This window comes from Taeniopygia guttata, chromosome 4A (assembly GCF_048771995.1).
Source record: "Taeniopygia guttata chromosome 4A, bTaeGut7.mat, whole genome shotgun sequence".
In the NCBI taxonomy this organism is placed as follows: domain Eukaryota; kingdom Metazoa; phylum Chordata; class Aves; order Passeriformes; family Estrildidae; genus Taeniopygia; species Taeniopygia guttata.
Genome location: NC_133029.1, coordinates 8237642 through 8255772, shown reverse-complemented (window position 1 = coordinate 8255772; position 18131 = coordinate 8237642). Strand labels below are relative to the sequence as shown.

Below are 18131 nucleotides of genomic sequence, written 5' to 3'. Positions count from 1 at the left end.
GTCTTTGAACAGTTTCACTGGGCAGTTCATTTGCTCCTCTCAGCTGTGCTGGATGTCACTCACTGGGCTGCTTAATGGGGCTGTCCAGAGATGCTCCAGTGGGCACTGGAATGCAAATCCTTGGACTTTTTCATCCCCACTGACCAGTAAACATTTTCAGGTAATCTGGTAATCTTAAAATATCACATTTACTGTTGAATACTTGCCCTCTGAAAACCTGATGCAGTGCTTTGCACGTGTTTGGTGTATTTTTGTGAAAAAGAAATTGCATTATTGGATCAGAGACACTTCCCTTTCTTTGATAGTAGCTGATACTGAAAGGTTCAGGTCCCAGGCTGATCACCAGGGGTTATTCTGCTTCTCATCAGCTGCTAGAAATTCTGATGTAAGTGGTAAAAGGCAGCAGAGCTGACTCTGAAAATGGGTCGTCCCGCCAGAGATTTCTATGGATGCTACTTTTTTTAAAAATTCTTTTAAATCTTTTGCCTCAAATAAGAAGACAAATTTCCTGGGATAACTATCTCCTTCACTTCTTAAAGCATTGTCTTTCATCAGAAGATTTACATTTTCTTGATCTTTGGCCATGAGGCAGGATAAACAATGACAAGTGTATCTACGAGTTCCTTATGTGCCTGTATTATGCCTGCTTTTATTTATTTTCCTGCTCATCCAAACAATATTGACATGATTTGCCCCAATTTTTTTCTTAATGATGCTGCATGTACTTAGTGAGTATACAAATCAAAACTTCTTCAGTAGAAAAAACCAAAAATATAACAGACAAACCTGGTAGAATGTATTTTTCAGCTTTTGAAGGCAAATTAGAGACAAAGAACCTACATAAATATTGCATAAACATTTTTTGAAAAGGTTTTCCTTGTCACATAAAGTAACATTTTTCATCATTGTAACAAGCTTAGGAAGCTAGGTGCTAATCCAAAGAATGCATCAGAATTAATAGACTGGATAGGGCAGGTGAAACCTTATCATTAGCCCCCAACAGAACAAAATCATTTGGCAAGAGATGACTTAACTGAAGTTTCATGTTTATTACTTGTGAATATAATTAGTCTAAAAGACTTATAGTTGAAATTCCATCTAAAAATGGTTTGTGGTATGGCAGCTTTGCAATCATAATGACCCTGCTGAACATCAAAGCAGTTTGAGTTGTCACACTGTGCAACATCTAAAATTGTCCAAAATACAACTTTTAAATGGTTGCTACTGCCTTTGAGACTTCAGTGAAATGTATTTTTAATGTCATTCTCCAGTAGTTCTGTCCTTTTCTTTGAAAAGCTGCCCAGGGATGTTTGGTCTGCAGCAAGGGTTTGATCTGGGCTGTCTCAGGGCACAGCTGAGCTATGAGGTTGACTGAAACAGCAAAGTAAGAGGTGGCAAAATGGCACTGACCCTTCCTTCAGCAGTGTGTGGTGAGCACTGGTTGGAAGCTGCTGTTGAGCTTGGAGATGGCTTTTCCTTAAGAAGAGCACCCATTGTTTTGCCTACATGTGGTACCATAGGTGCTTAAAATTTAGTTCATTTGATATTCATCATCCACAATAATTCTCTACTGATACACTATCTGTACCTTATACAAGTTTTTTAGTTCTGGGGCATAATGGATTGCTCTGAGTTTTGTTAAAACAGTGCATAAAATCCACTCTGTGACAATTTAAGTGTCTGGGGTTGTGCAGTACCTCACTGTGCACAAGTGGTCAAATTGGTCATGGAATACTAATGGGTTGTGGACTGCAGGCTTTTGGTAGCCTGGCTTCAGGTTGACAAGAATGATAGCTTGCATTTGCATGCAGAGTCCAGCTGTTCCTTTAAGATGGATGATAGGATCTGGCTTCATCCGTCACCACTTCTTTACTTTTTTATAAGACAGAAAGAAAAAAGAATTTAAAAAGCCAAACCATAAAATGTCATAAAATGTTCTTTGCAGATCTCCTTGAAATAGAGGGTAATTTCAAGCATCTTATTTCTGCCCAGAGTCCAAGAGAAACATTTTGAGTGCAGATGAAATTATGTGTCCTTTGTGCTAAATACATTCTGTTCATTAAATAAAGCACACTCCATCTGAGATTTTCACGAATTACATTGAAGGAAAATGTAATTTACATTTAGTAAGACTTCAATACACTTTTTCTCTACTTCAGAGGAAACTCATACTTGATTCTTAAAAGCAAGCTGCATGATCCACATTTAGGAAAGGAATAAAATGATCACAGGAATCATTTTGGTTGGGAAAGAACTTTGCATAATCCAACACAATCTGTGAAATTTAGAAATGCAGTGAAAGGAAAGGTGTGTTGGCAACTGTAGGAGTAAGGAAGCTTGGTAACAAGATACAGTGAAAGCCCTGCTGGCACAGAATTCTTCTACTTTCCAGCACCCACCTTGCAATGACTCTAGTGGCAGCACCAATGGTAACCCCTGCCATCAGTGCCACTGAATGTTTCACATCAGGAGATGCGTAACAGTCAATGCCATGGGCATTTAACACGTATATTGCAGTCGTGTTAAGTGTTCAGCCCTGTTGTAATTACTTTGTGATAGGCACCTTGTGGGATTTTGCCATCTGTGCTTCAGTAATGTGCAATCTGTGCTATTGTTTCTACTCCACTTCACCAGAGTCCTGAGCCGTTCTCTATTGCATAACTTCCACCAAACTCACCAGTTTCTTTTCTACAACCCTATGTTACTTAATTGCCTTGTGAGAAGGTGGAAGAAGGTCCAGCACGCACCTGAAAAATAGAAGATCCCAAACCAAAAATCTAATTAATCTCTGCTTCTCTTAACATGTTCATGAATTCAACAGAATTAATCTAGCACCTTCTCTCCAAAGCCATTTGGCCCTCTCCGTGCACTCTGATAGCATCCCATGTGCAATAGATGGAGACAGGGTAGGAGACTGGCAGCAAGACTCCTTATTTAGAAGTGATCTTGCCCATGGAATGATTATCTGCTCTTAGTAGTTCTAAATAGTCACCATGGGTTATTTACAAGGTCACGCCTGCAGCAGAAGCTGTTGGAGCAGCTGGAAAGAACAGGACAGGCACAGCCAGTAGTTCAAGATTTTCACTGCTCTCAAAGTCAGGGGAGCTGCAGTCATGGCCAGCTCCTTCTTGGTGCCAGTAGCATGACCTGTCAAACACGGGGTTGTTCTGAGTCATTGAGGACCTAATGGGTTAAAATCAAAACCACCAGTAACGAACCAAGATCATCTGAGTGCCTCAAAATTCATTTCCCTTATGAGCTGCATTTCAGCATGGACACAGCATTTTGCTTAAAACTGTGATTGTGTTGTCCTTCTTTCTGTGTCATAAAAAGAATTCATGTGGTGAATTCCAATTATTTACTGCTAATATAAAAATGCTAAACTTTGTGCAGAAAATGTCCCACAAAGGCAGTCCTAATAGTGCATTAAGGCACTCTTGATCCTAGGTAGGGTTTTCAAAAAGTGGTGTTCATGGTGGTAGTGGCCAAGGGGGGAGGCATCCAGCTGCTGAATCATTCCACAGCATTTTCCCAAAAGAAGCATTTCCTGCTTGAATGGTAATAAATAGAGAAAAGCTCTTTGTCATTGGCTAATGACTCCACACAAGTTCTGAGTTTACCAAGTTGGAGTTTTTTGAGAATAAGCATTCAGTGTTTATTTTCGAAGATGGAGATATTTATCCTTAGACAACATCTCATTGCAGTGGCTTTATTTCTGTTAGAGCAAACAACAAATGGAGGTGCAATCATTTTGTCAGCTTAAACTGAGAGGAAGGAAATAACACAATAGGCGACTGATGGAGAAGTGTGTTTTGACTGACTGGTGGAGCACACTACAATAGAGCTAATCAGGAAACAGGGTCCCTGTATAAACACAGCCTCACAAAATTGCATTTTTATGAATGAGTTGCTACATGTGATTTCCTACTACTTTTCACCTTGTGTGATAATTTTTTGCTGTGCCAAGAAACTGAAAAGCAATGATTCTTATCTGGTAGCAGGACTTGCTGATGATAGTGTGTTAGAGGTTCTGTCCACAACGTCCAAGGGAGAACCCTTGGCTTTTTAAACAAGCTTTTAACTCTTCAAGTAAGAGTTCATTCCCTGTCAGCCAAGCTACAGCTGTCACATTTCCATTTACAACTGCACAATTGGCTCTCACGTTTGTAAGCAGCGACATGAAAGATAAAGCACTAGCACGTCAGGCCTGAAGCATTTTACTGCAGCCTCTGAAAAACTTCTTGGCACAACCTGGGATTTCAGGTGAGACAAAGGGAGTTAGGTACATATATTTTTTAAAGGTAAAATGCTGAGCTTCTCATAGCAACATATGCCCTCTGGTTAATATATTGATTGAGAGCTTTGTATGCAGTTAGCTCCATCGTCGTCTGTGGAGTGCAAGCTGCAGTATCACTGCCAAGGTTTGTCTTTGCCAAAGTAAATCTAAGCCATGTCTGGAAGCATATGTATTTGAACTGGGAGTGAACAAAAGCTTAACTTTGGGTATGAGCTTGTTTCAGATTAAGGATTTGGCATGCAGTTATTTGCCCCAGAGGATGCTATTCAAACAGATCTATTCTGCTGTCAAAAGGTTAGCCAGATTCTTGATTGAATGATACTAGAGGCTCTGTGTTAATTAATGGTGGGAAAATGCCAGATCTTTTGATTGAAGGAAGTAGGTTGGCATGCACTTGTCTCATAGAAGCTTTGAAACAATTTTGTTAGACTCCCTGCATTCTGTTTAATACTTAGATAATTTTTTCATTTCATCATTGCAAATTAGATGAGCAAATGTCCAGGAGGTACATCAATAGCAAAATTATAGAACAGCAAATGTACTTTGGGTGCTTATCTCAAGAAGATAAGCACTTCCTTGCACAAGGAAGGTGAAAGCTGTTCCCCAGCATTTGACAGTTCCTAGATACATGGGAGTTAACATTTTAGCTCCCTTCTAAGAGTTTTCTGGTCTGGAAAACACTCCAGCTCTGCTGAGTGGCCCACACACAATCATAAGCAGCTGGATCTCAGTGCATGACCCTGGTGCTGACTGGCTTCATGGCCTGGAGTCAGGTGATGCCTATTGGTTTGAGCCTTGTCCTTTTGCATGGAACAGGGGAGGGGGATCTGCCTTCAATTCAGAAGTTGTGTTTAGCTGAGCCACTTGAATTATGCAGTAAGAGACTTGAGTTCATCGTAGCACAGTTTGGGCTCCCTGTCTGTCACTGTGGATGCTGTAAAAGTCTGACTGGAGTAGGGTGGGTACTGTGAAGCTACTGCAGAGGGAAGGTAGGAAATAGTGTGGGGAAATTGAGCTGTGTCAAATAACAGACTGTGAAGGAACTGGGGCTTACTGAGAAGCCTGATAGTTTTTCTAGCTGGTTATCACTGCTTTTCCCTATGTAAAGATATCCTAAGGCTGTTTGTTTTCAACTGCTTTTTAGTTTTTCAAAAGAACTCATTAGTGTGTCTGAATATGGAATGACAGATTTTTGAAACAGTAAGGCTGTGTTGGGAGAAAATAAAATGAGCCTCCAGGCTCTGAGGCTTCATTGGCACTTAAAAACAGGAGCCACTCCTTTAAGGCAGTTTTCTTCTTTAGTTGGTCCTGTGAGTAGCTAAATGTTGACCTGTGCAGCACATCCTGCTCTGATTTATCTGACAAAGATTCCTGTGTAACTAATTGGAGAGACCAAATCTTTTACAGGTCTCTTCTCTGCTTTTCTGCAGCATTTCTGGTGTGACAATATAGTCCTTGTGACTATGACAAAGAGAGAATAAAAGCATCACGTGTGCTGGGAAGGGAAATGCACCTGTGTGAAAAGCTGCAGAGGATCACATCAGAGTATTGATCTGTACAAAACTGTCTCTTTAAAACTGTTATGGACAGCTGGAGTGACAAGCATTGTTGAAATCACAGCAACGTGATTATTGTCCTAAAGTTTGTGTTACTTTTGAATGGGGTGAATATAAGCATGGGAGGAAACAGCACTTTAGACAGTTCCTGAGCAATCTGGCTGCTAAACAGCCTCTGGCCATGTTTACCAGTCTCTTTTGGGAGGCACTTGCATTGCCAGGTGCCTCTGGGTAAAGAAATGTCTTTCCAGCTTGTCATCCAACACCTGTGACTTCCTGCCATGCCCCAGGTAGTGAGTGCTGTTCTCCTGGGACAAGGTACAGAAGCCTTCCCTCAGTCTCAGTTCTGTATCTGTCTGTGTCTTCCATAAACAAATCCAGCCAAGGCAGTCCCAGCCTAGATGATGAAACCCTGGAATGATGAGGAAAGGCAAAGCAGCCCCTTAGGCTGCTGCATTGTCAGACCCAGTACCTTCCAAAGGTGGGTCTGTCCAGGTGGCCACGGGAATTGCTGCCTTGGGAAGCTGATGGCATCCTTGCTCTCGTGGCTTCACCATGTAAGTGTTGCTGCTCAGAGCAGCCCAGGGACGTGCCACATTCCACGGCATTTGGAAAGGGAAAAAAAAAGTGTACGCAGCTGAATTCCAGCTCTTCCCTTGATAAGGTAGATTCAGTTTCATAGCAGAGTTACAGCCCCTTTGATAATAGGAAGAACATTTACATTACATTTAATTGTTTTAATTTCATGTAGCTTTGTGGGAGGTCAAGAAAGAGTTTATATTCTTAGCTTTGTTAAATACATATTGATACAGTAACAGCACTAACTTTTTGTTCTTCTTTCCCTTGAGCAAAGCTGGAAATCAGTACCACATGTCTATAAACTGTTCCGAGAAGTAAAGAAACTTCTTATAGAGAAATGGGAATTTGAATAAATGTTGGTTTTGGACTTCTGTCAAGTACAGAGATCATATAAGTCTATAGCCTCTTGTAGTTGAACATATCTTGTATTGCCTTTCTGTTTAAGAAGGATCAAAAGTGAATTTCATAAGGTGAATAAGTGATCTGATGCCTGACCTCTAAAATAAGAACAGCCTTTGTTTTCAGTAAACACATCTGACGTTGAAGAGCCAGCAGTTTGTTGCCTTCTCAGCTCAAAATCCCTCTGAGCCATCTCAGTTCCTGTGGAAAGAGCTCTGACAGGCTGCCAGTTCATTATGGTGATTATTCTCCAAGAAGAACATGGCAGACCATAATAATTTGAAATGTGACATGTAGGAGCACATTTAGAAAACTTCCAAATGTTGCAAGTAAAGCTGAGGGAAACAAGCCCTGGTCAGACTGGGTTAGAAAGGGTGTAGGTGGGAAAGGGATATGAAGAGAATATTAAGTGAGGAAAGCCTGAGCACACCGGCACAGCATGGACGAAGCTGCTGCAGAACTTTTCTGCATATTCTACAATGAACAGAGTACAACTTACTACCAGAAAATAGAAATAATAATGTAAAGAAAGCATAAAGGTAGCAAGAAAAGCCTGAAAAAATTGAGGAAAATACTAAGGAAAAAAAAAACCCTGTTGTAACTATACCAGAAACTGAAACTGATGCCATTGTGGATGTAAAATTGGTTTGTAGGTTGATAATTGTTGTTAACTTCACAAGCTCTGGTCAAATAATTTCAGGTGATGAGTTTTTACAGGAAAAGCTTGAAGGTAATTTTTAAATGCTTAATTTCACATGGTGCAAAATACTGTACTTTATTAAAAATACTTCTCCCCATTTTTAGGAATACACAGTAATTTATTGCAAGCTAAACTAAATTTACAAAACCTATTTGTACAGTCTGGCCCTAAGTTTCAAAAGGGGCATGAAGCCTGTGCTTGTAATTATGTTTTCTAATAGTTGTGCTATCTGCTTGCTGGAGCAGTCCCTTGGCAGGACAAGGCTGGGGTACTGTTTCCTGCTCTCAGATGGAGATATTTCTGCACAGCAGGAGTCAGGGTCCCCAGAAAGGCTTTGAGGGGAGGTCTGGGTACCTCACCTGCTGGGGTGGGAGTCTAAGCTCCTGTGGAGCTGCTGGGGTCCTTCAAGCACAATTATGTGCAAGTTTTCTATGTATTGTTTTGGACAGGCATAAATGGGACACGTGGGACAACAGTCCTGCATGTTGGGACTGGTCACACTGAGATAGATTTGTCTGGCACTTCAAATTCATTGTATTAACTTTGCAATGTGAGGGTCTAAACTCTTTGTTCTACTTATTACATGTAAGTTAAAAGTGAGAAATTGAGTTTGTTTTGCTGCTTTGTGCTAAAAATGTAATTCTTGAAACTGGTCATTTCTGTTGAGTCAGGGGATCACCATGGCCACAAGGTAGGTGGTAACAGATTGGCTGTGTAACAGCTGTAGCAGGTAATGAATGTTTACATGCCATCAAGTATACAAACATTTGATTGCTTTTCTTTTGCAGTCATTGGTCTCAATTTTTCCATTACATTTTCTCATTTTCTTTTCTAGCTTTACTCACAGACAAACCTCCAAAGCCATTGTTCCCCATGGAGAACCAGCCAACTGTTATAGATGTCCAGCTGGGTAAGTCCCCTTCTGGGAATAATAGATCCTAAACTTCCACTCTGGTAGCAGATGGGATAAATTGAAAGTAGTAAGAAAGGTTTAGTGGTAGTTATTACATGCAAATCAATTTGCAGCTTCTCATTTATAACCATAGAATTTACTGCCACGGCAATTTAAGGGAGTGAACATCAGGGGATGGCAGTACTAATTGGTTACAATGGGTATTAAATATAAAACACTCATGCTCTTAATATATGAGTAAAATATGTCTACATTGATGCTGTATTGGTCAGTTGATGTTCACCCTAAGACAAATGTTCTCATAAAAGAAGTGCTGATTCCTTTAAAAGTTAGTGTAAAGCATTGAATTTTTAGGTTGTTCTGAATGTGCACCAGAAAGGGCTTTTGACTAAAATGCTTGTATGCTTTTCTCACTCCTGTTATATATTCTTCTTTGAATGCACATCTCTGAATCTCAGCTAGCAGCCTGTATTTTCTGTCATGTTAGAAAATAATGTTAGAGAGTTCTGCTAACTTGGGAGAGCTGTAGGGCATTGTGGTACTGAAAGAACTGCTCAGCATTGAGGTTCCAGAGGTTTTTTTCAGTGAGTTGAAAATAGATTTCTTATTTTAAGAGGCAGAATTGGAGTTGCTGTTAAGGACTGTGGCACCATGAGTTTAAATTGCAAGAGATGTATTACATATGGGAATTATTCACTCAGTGCTGAAACTGTGGCACTTCCTTCTTGAGCTTGACTCTCTTCCTCCTTTACACCAAAGCTGTCTAGAATTCAGAGGTGGAATGGTGTTTAATGACAAGCAGGGTCGGTGTGAAACATCCAAAGAGGGCTGGTGACATTGTGGTAAAGCTGTTTGTATTTGTGAAATTCTACGGGGCTCTACTTGAGATGAGTACAAAGACACATGCTTGTTCTTAAACTGGGTGCCAAACAATGTCAGAGGAGCACTGTGGATGCTGTGAAGTGTTTAAAAATGGGGCTTGAATTCTTGAATGTGAGAATATAAATTATTTGTGACCCTAGTGAATGTTAAAGATTAGCTTTCTTTCATACACCTCAGTTGACTCAGGAGTCAGTAAGGGCTTGCACAGGAAAGAGCAGTGGATCTGGCCAGCAGTCAGGGCCAGATGAATTCTGCAGACAGGTGCATATCTGCATTTTTAGATTCCCCTCCACAGGCCTCAAATATCTGTAACTAAACAGAAATTGCCCCTAAAAGAGAATACAAAATGGATCTGAAGACATAGGTAAAACCCTACCTGAGTTAAAAGCAAAACACAGTCACTGAAGTTTGGATCAGTCAAAAAGGCTGAATTCAGTCTCCTGGTCTAACTTCTGAAAAGTCAACTTTCTAATGATTTCCTTTGGGAGTGCACTGTCCCTGTATACATCTGTGTAATAAATGCACTCAGAGTACACATTTTTGTTTCCTGCATTTTCATTTCATCTTAATTTTCTCTTCCAAGTTCCCCTGTTCCAGCAGGACTCTGTTGATTTTTCACTGAATTCTTTGTTGTTGTTGTTGTTTGCGTGAAAACATTTGGTTCTGGCTGATTAAAAGGAGGTTTGATTAAAAAAATTAAAACAAACCCCCTCCTCTCTATGGAGATGTGGCTCAGTAATAGGATTTTGGAATATCTCTAGAGGGAAGTACAAATCTTGCATTTTTATATTCTGGAATGTAATCCATTAGTTGTCCCTTAAGATCAGGGAATTTACATATGGTGCTTTTTTTTTTTTTTTGATATGTTAATAGGTTTGGTTATTGCCACTAAACCATATTGATATGAGAGATCCTTAACTTTTGCAGTAAAGTTTATTGATTTCACTTGTGATTTAACATGGCAAATAGATAAAGCTGGAAGATCTCAGGGAGCACCTTCATCTCCTGGAGGCCACCAGCAGCTTGGGGCAGGAAGGCTGTGCTGGCCTCTGAAATGTGCCCGAGTCTTGAGGGACTGGGAATTATTTGCACAGCATAAGGTGGAGGGAAGTTTTGTGTAAGGACCTATAAGGTCACTTCATTGAAATCTTATTAAGCTCCTAGGAGTTTTGAAAAATTGTCATTATTCAATATTTGATTACATATTAAAATAAAATTTCTGTGTTTTACATGCCCTTTAGCCCATGGAGTCAAATCACACAATATGGCTGATTTTTCAGGAGTTATGCAAGTATGAATGTGTCACTAAGCTACAAAAGAAATGGAGTTTAATCCATCTACTTGTTCTTCAGAGATTATTTTAGTTTTCTATTGGAAAGCCAATCTTTAAAGAAATAGCTGTCTTTCCTCTATAAATAGAGGGGATTAATAATTATTTACTGTCTTTATCCTTAATGATTTGCGCAACGCAATGCAAAATCTCCCTAGGCTTCTAGGCAGTGGCCTAACTATTTAGCAGCTTATTTGGCATCTCTGCAAACTTCAATATTCACCTTTTATCTTTCAGATCTTATAGCAAGTTTTAGTGAAAATAGGTAGGCACCATTCTTATTGACAGTGGATAAAAGAGCTCCTTCAAGCTTCAAACATGGTTAAGGAGCAAGAATGTATTTTGTATTTTCTGTTTTTCTTTGGAAAGTGACAGAGATCTAAAACCAATCTTGTCAAGATTAGAGAGAAGCAGAAACTGGAATTTGCTTCTTTTTTGTTTTCTGTATTTGCTTGTGGTGGAGAAACAGAGTCAGAGACAGGAGAGGGTTGACAGGAGGACAGAAAAGCATCCCAGAGGAATGGAGAAATAGCCCAAAACAGTTTCACTCATTTCCTTTACCAAGTCAGATAATCATTTCATCTCTGGGCCAGCCTAGAAAATAATCGCTGATTTTTTAAATTATTTTTCTGTTGTTGATGTTGTCCATTTACTGCTTCCTTTTTGTAAAAAAACAAAAAACAAACAAAAAAACCCCAAAAAACAAAACAAAACAAAAAACTAGGAAAAACCCCAAGGTTTTTTGTTTTTTTTTTTTTGCATTGAGGTCAGTATAAAAACAGTTCTTGATTGCATGGTATGTGGCACATTTAATCTTTCTCTACCTTGGTATTAAGAAATAATGTTTGTTCTTACTATATAGTGTATGTTTTGCAAAGATATGGCATTATTCTGATAATAAAATGTTCCTCCTCAAAAAAAAAAAAAGAAAAGAAAAGAAAAAAGAAAATTCCTGAGTTGTCTTCATGGCATTAAAATAAAATTTGATAGTACAGGCCAAAATGCACAGCTCTTATGCCCAGGAGATGCACTGGCTTTGGCAGAAGGCCTTGAAGACCATCTCCCATGTGCAGCTCTGACTGGGAATTTATTAAAGTGTATGCCAGTGTGATTCATGGTTGAGTTGTTCAAAGGCCCCTTTTTCAGAGCCCCTTTTATGTTACTTTGACCATATAAACCTAAGTGTGTTTATGGATTGTTGATGCCAAATCCCCGAGTTTAGAGAATTCCTTATGTGATTTAGAAGAGTAAAAATTGAGACCTCAGTCAGGTGTCTTGGGGCTGTGAGCAGTAAGTTTTAAGATCTGTTATCTGCTTTCACATACAGCTGCCTGACAGCAAGTGGAGCATGCTGTGCTCTAAGGCTAAAGATGACATGTTGGTACGTTGATTTCTTAATTCATTTGTTGCATTCTTTTCCAGCTAACTTTGTTGACTCTTAGTGCTTTGAGAACTTGGAAAGAAGGGAAAACACTCCTTTGTGTTTTGATTCCTTGATTACAGAGTAGGTTTTTCCTCTGAATTTGCACAGTTTTAGTAGCACCAAGAAGCCAAAATCCCACTGATCCCTGGGAGCTGTTGTGCTGCCAGCTCTCAGCTGGTGTAGAAACAGTGGGGAGAGGCATTTGTGGGAAAAAGGAAGCACAGTTGTGCTCTGCTGATTTTTGGCTGGACACAGATCTCTGAGGATCTATATCTAGCCAGTCTATGTATAAGCAGCTGCCAGAGTTCTCTAGCTTGCACCGTGGCTGCTATTTTTCATTTGTGTATTCCACAGAGTATCAAAAAGGTAAAAATACAATATCAAAATAGGTGCTAAATCTGTTAATTCTGTACCATGTATTACAGTGAGTGTAGTGTTAAGTTTGTCTTCTTATGAATGAGTTAGTTAAGTGGAATGAATTTTGCATGTTTGGGTCTATATTAATTGAATATATAATTTACATATCATTTGCTTTTCAGCTATGTCCTGGTTTTGCTTTCAGGTGTTTACTTAAGAAATGTAGCAGGAGTCTTACAAAACAAAGAAAGAGTCCTCTGTGTTAATTCATTTACTGAACAGGACGGATGTCAGGGGTTTAATTTGCTTTTGTCATGGTACTTTCTCTGTTTCTAAAGATGCTGAGGGAAGAAAACATGTAGTTTATGAGGATTGTCATTATTCCTAAGAGCTGAACTGTTCAGAAAGATTTTGTTTCTAAAAGATTTAACAGCACAATTCCCTGGGACTCATTATTAGGCAGATCAATAGAGATCAATAGAGCTACTGTAAAACAAGTGCAAGGGAATGTACAAAGTTACATCTGCTGACAGGTATAGGAGTAGACTAAAAATAGTCAGGAATAAAAAAGCCCTTTTGGTTAGTAACAGTGGCTGGAAGGAATTATTTGAGGAGTGAAAATTCATGCATTTACTGACATTTTAAATGTACCACTTCACTTTTCACAGTCTTAATTTTCACAGAGATGCCACTTCTCTTCTTAAATAATAATTTTTAACAAAGAAAGCCCTGCAAAATGTTTGAGGCATTCATTTCATACCAAGCCTGTCTATTCAAAACAATCCAGCACTGTCTCATTACAGATTTGCTCATTAAATTCTTGCATTCTTTCATATTTAAAGATACAGGTACTTGATAAGCAGTTGAATAGAGAGGTGATCTTGGACAGAAAGCAATACAGATAATTTGAACTGTAAAATGCTTCAAATAGAGCAAGTGATTTGAAAGTGAACTTGGTAAGAAATTCTTATTTAGTGTGCTTGCAGTGTGGAAAGAGCACTGATGCTTGTCCATGGTGAGACCTCTTGAGTGCTGTGGACATGCCTTTTGATTTGGGGTTTGATTAAAGGGCCATGTGTGACAACTGCTCAGGAATGTAGTGGGGACCTACAAAAACCACGGATCCTGCGTGTTGGTTACTCCATGCTGCCTTTCTTTCCTCTCTCAGCTCCTCCCAGACATTCTCCGGCCTAGGGCTTGGCAGGGGTTCTCAGAGGGAGATCTGGGTTTCTGTGAGCTGGGTCAAACTGAGCTTTGCACCTCCCAGCTCATCTGGGATGGCAGAGAAGAGACAAACATTGAGGAATCAGAGGGGACCTGATCCAAGTGGGTCCTGAGTCAGCAAAGGCTGTCTGAAAATTACCCGGAGAGACTCATTGTTCTTTCCAAGTGCACGGCGTGAGTGGGGGATAAGTGACAGTCTCACCCCAAATCATGTCCTACTGCCTTATTCTGTCTGTGTGGAGTGACTTACGTCACCTCAAAAATTCAGGTCTGAGTGATAGAGCAAAGGGAAGGACTAAAGGCAGAGGAGATCTGTGGGTAGCATCCCCTCCACCCCAACACCAGCAAAAATTTTGTTCCCTCTATCCCCAGTTGTCCCCACGATGCACTTTCATCTCACAGCCCTGCCTCCCTGTACTGTTGCTGTCTGGAGGAGCAAGCTGGTACATTCACTGCTGTCTCCTCCACATGTGCTTCCAGTCATCCATGGCTCTTCACTGCATCCACCTCCTCCCACAGATAAGCTGGGACATCCCTGCTCTTCCCACGGGTGGACCAAACCTGACACGTTGTTCCCCTCCCTTCAGCAGGTTATGGACTTGCTGTGTGAATCACCCCAGACTTGGTGCTGGAAAATCCTCTCCTCCCAGCAGTGCAGACTCATGTACCACAAGCTCCATGGTTCTGCACAGAAGTACATAAAGGAGCAATTTTCACTAGGAAATGAGGAGAAACTGAGGGGATGGTCTTTAGGACCTGCCTTCCTTTGCAGCACAAAGGATAAGCTCCACAGCTTTTTCAGCTGTACGTGCCTGTAGGAAAGGAGGCAGGATTTACATCTATTACAATCATTCTGTACTAATCTGCAGGGAATATTAGAGACAAATTGTCTGACATTTAGGTGTAGAAGTAGTTCCCTAAATACCCAAAGTGTATTACTGCTAATGCTTTGATGCTAATTTGGTCTGTTGTTAATATTCCTGCTTCTCTCGGGGATAATGGTGAAATGCTGCACTTCAGAGATCTGGGCTGGGATCTGTGGTTCAGCTGGTGTAAATCCACTGTTGTTTTGCCTTTTGTATGGTTAATCCAGGTTTTTATCTGTGGAACAGTACAGTTCATTGGACACTTCTTTATCTTGTTTCAATGGACTTGAAAAGACAAGCCAAATTCTGACTGCTGATCTGTGATTTTTACACCCATTGGGATCCATGGGATTGGCACAGATACGTCAGAAATCAAGATTTAGCACTTTCCAGCTTTTTTCTGCACTTCTATAAACTATTGCTTATGTTGGGTTCAGTGGATGTTAGGTCAGTATTTGCTCTTAGGGCAATATGAGTCTGCCTGCATAGAAAAAATTGATTAATTGGTGTCAGATAGACACCATTGCAGTTAGTTTTGAACAGCAATACTATAGATCAATGTGTTGTCTTCTTTTTGTTCCAAGAAAGTGGTTAAGAGGAAGCACTTCAGGATATCCTGACTTACAGTTGTCCCAAGGCACTCATCCAACGGCATTAGCTAACTTATGATGATTGAGGAATGTCTCAAATCATCTTGCTCCAGTCAATCTTCCTCTGAAAGTGGTGACTGTAGTGTGGGGGTGTCCAGGACATGGACCAGTAGCATTTCATTAGGATTAAACTGCCATCAACCAATGCAACCATTATTTCAGCTGACACAGACATGCAGCTGTGCTGAGCTTGGCTAAAGGATCTCTTGTTTGGTTTCCCGATTTACTTCATTTGACTGGTGTCTGGGAAATGGGCACAAATTTGTTTCTGCAAAAATGAAGTTCAGCCCATGAGAAGTAGAAAAGATGGTCTTGGTGAAGAGCAGGAGCTTAGGGCTGTTAGTAGGAGTTGTGGGGCTTTTTTCTGCTGTAACTCTCCTGACCTTGACCAGGGCTCTGTCCTCATTTAAGGTGAGGATATTGCTTCTCTGGTTTTCAGGAACATTGTGACAATAAAATCACCTGGTATTGGGGAAGTGCTCCAAGAAGGGCAAAGGAGGAGTACAGATAGAAAAGGCTTTGACCTGGATTTTTGCCTCAGGGACCTTGCCTTTTTGGGCTCTGAGCCTGACTGCAAACACAGACGTTTAACTTCACCATCCACTGACATATGCTATTGTGCATTGAAAGTCAGACAATATTAATGTTCCAGAAAAGAGAACCACAGGGCAAAGTTTGCACCATTTTCCATGCTTGTTGGAAGCACTGTCACTGAAAGAAATTCATGTGCTGCCATTTTACATTCCCTCTACAGTGTTTGTCATGTGAATGAGTTATTAAGCTATGAATGCCTCATATATTCTGTAAATTACAGAGTAGAAACATTCGGCACTACTATTTTGACCTTTTCAGCATTCTGTGATTTGCTGGGCATGCCATTCCACATCTTTTGTTTACAGCCTCACTAAAACGTAGGGATGGAGCTGAGTGGGCAAACAGTCAAAATATACGGGGCTGGGAAAGGTCAGGGTCATGCATCACAGCACTGCTGTTCAGTGGGCAGGGAAGATTAAAATCTAGACTAAGTGTTCTCGTGATTTTTTCCTCCTTCACTGAAAAATAATAGAAAATTGTATTTTGTAATCTGTTCCAAAGGCAGCAATGCAGAAAATGAAGACTGATGGTATAATTTTTATTTCTTAAAATTTCAATACCGTAATGTCATGATCTTAGAGGCTGTGAAAATCAAAGCTGTCATAGTCCTTCAAAAGAAGTGAAATGGAATTCTGCTCACCAAATCTTTGCTTCATTTAATCCATGTTTGATAAATGTTGCTCTTACCTTCATCCTCAATACCCTTGTGCTTGTCTCATCCAACAGAAACAAATAGTTTGTATTAGGTAATTGAACTTGACCATTAGAACGAGATTGAGCTACAGTTTGCGTTTTAGATATTGCAATTCAATGAAGACCAAATGAAAGACAGTCAAAGCAAGACTTCTCTTGAAATTAAGAGATATTTTTATTACCTGCTGAAGACACGTGTTACGTGACTTCCCAGATATCAGATGGAAAGTAAAAAATAGAGGAAGCAGTAATTTGAGGAAAGGCAGCGGAGGTGCTCTGATTTCTACCATACTCTTTTAGTGTAAAACAAGCCACGTGGTGAATGATGACTGGAACTTTCTGCTACTGAGTAAGTTTTATTATCTGCTGATACTATATGAGAAGCTTACTGATTTTAGCATGCTTGGCTCCAGTCCCATGAGTAAATGAATATAATTAGTCATGAAAACTTCCACAGAGATCTCATTGATGCACAGTCAGGTGTGCAGTTACTTCAGCTCACAGGAGCCTAAACACTTACTTGAGCAATGTTTTATATTACTTTGATAGAAATGACGGTCTTGTACACTGCATTAATTAAAAGGCCTAAGAAAATTTTATTTTATATCCAACAGGGTTGCAAATTTAAGTGAGCTGAATATGCCACTGCTATAATGTCAGTGATGAAGTTTGTAAATGGTGCTACATTGCTTTCCTGGGCAAATATGATGAAACCGTTTGCAAACTCAAGTGTTTTCATGTTACTTTGATCAAACTCAGTGGTTTGAGTTGAGAATTTAAATACTTAGGATGAAGTAATTTTAATTTTAACAAGAAAAACAACTGGTGTGTTAAGTGTACTTTTTCATTACTAGTGAGATGATTAAATATAAGCAAACACTTTATTCTCTGAATTTTGTCTCTTTTTATGAAGAAAAATATTGTCCATGTGGATGTTTCCTTGGATACATCCTCTAAATGCTTCTGGACTTTACACACTATTTTGAATAATGTATTGTCAAGTCCTGAATATGCAGAGTTTGAAATGTGAAATTGTTATGACTGGACAGGCTGATCAAATCAGGATTTCTGTTTCCCAATCACATTACTGTAAGCTCTTTTTAATGATTTCCTCATCTGTTTTGATGAATTTGAAATCCAGTTTATAGATCATATTCTGCAGCCTTGTCATTCAAATTCTTGATATTAAAAAACATTGCACGCAGAAAACTGCTTTGCTGTAACATTTGAGCACTGTCCAGTGAAGTGAATGCATATAGAGTAGGCAGAGAATTTCATTTGTAAGTGCAATGGGTACTTGTGGTTTGGTTTTACCAGAATTCACCTGCCTTTCCTGCTTAACTCACTTTGGAAACTGAGTTGGAGAGACTGCACTGCGTGCAATAGGGAATCTGCTTTACTGAGGATCATTGACCAAGTGCTTTTATTTAGGACTGTGGTTTACCTTTTCTAAATATCACCTGGCATGGTGAGTGGTGTGTAGTTATCAAGTTGTTATTCACCCTGGGGTCACATTGCCTCTGAGAGGGGATCTGGTGCATTTGAGCAGTTATTCTGAGGCAGGCAAGCATGCTGCTTCTCTCTGTGTCAGGGTTTTGACCCTGCCTCTCACAATTCAGCTCATGCCTTCACAGCCTAACCTCTCTTGTGTGAAATGCCTCCTCAGTC

General features: G+C 39.9%; 1 protein-coding gene across 7 annotated transcripts in view; it reads left to right on the top strand.

Annotated features, from left to right (window-relative positions):
* IL1RAPL2 (interleukin 1 receptor accessory protein like 2) overlaps positions 1 to 18131 on the top strand; it is a 340252-nt gene that overhangs the window by 237375 nt on the left and 84746 nt on the right. For 6 of the 7 annotated variants that reach the window (XM_030272569.4, XM_072929109.1, XM_030272570.4 and 3 more), the window contains one exon: positions 8367 to 8441. The exons of the other annotated variant lie outside the window; for it this stretch is intronic. In XM_030272569.4, coding sequence (XP_030128429.4) covers positions 8367 to 8441 — 75 coding nt within the window. The remainder of the gene's footprint in view (positions 1 to 8366; positions 8442 to 18131) is intronic. 7 annotated transcript variants of the gene reach the window in all.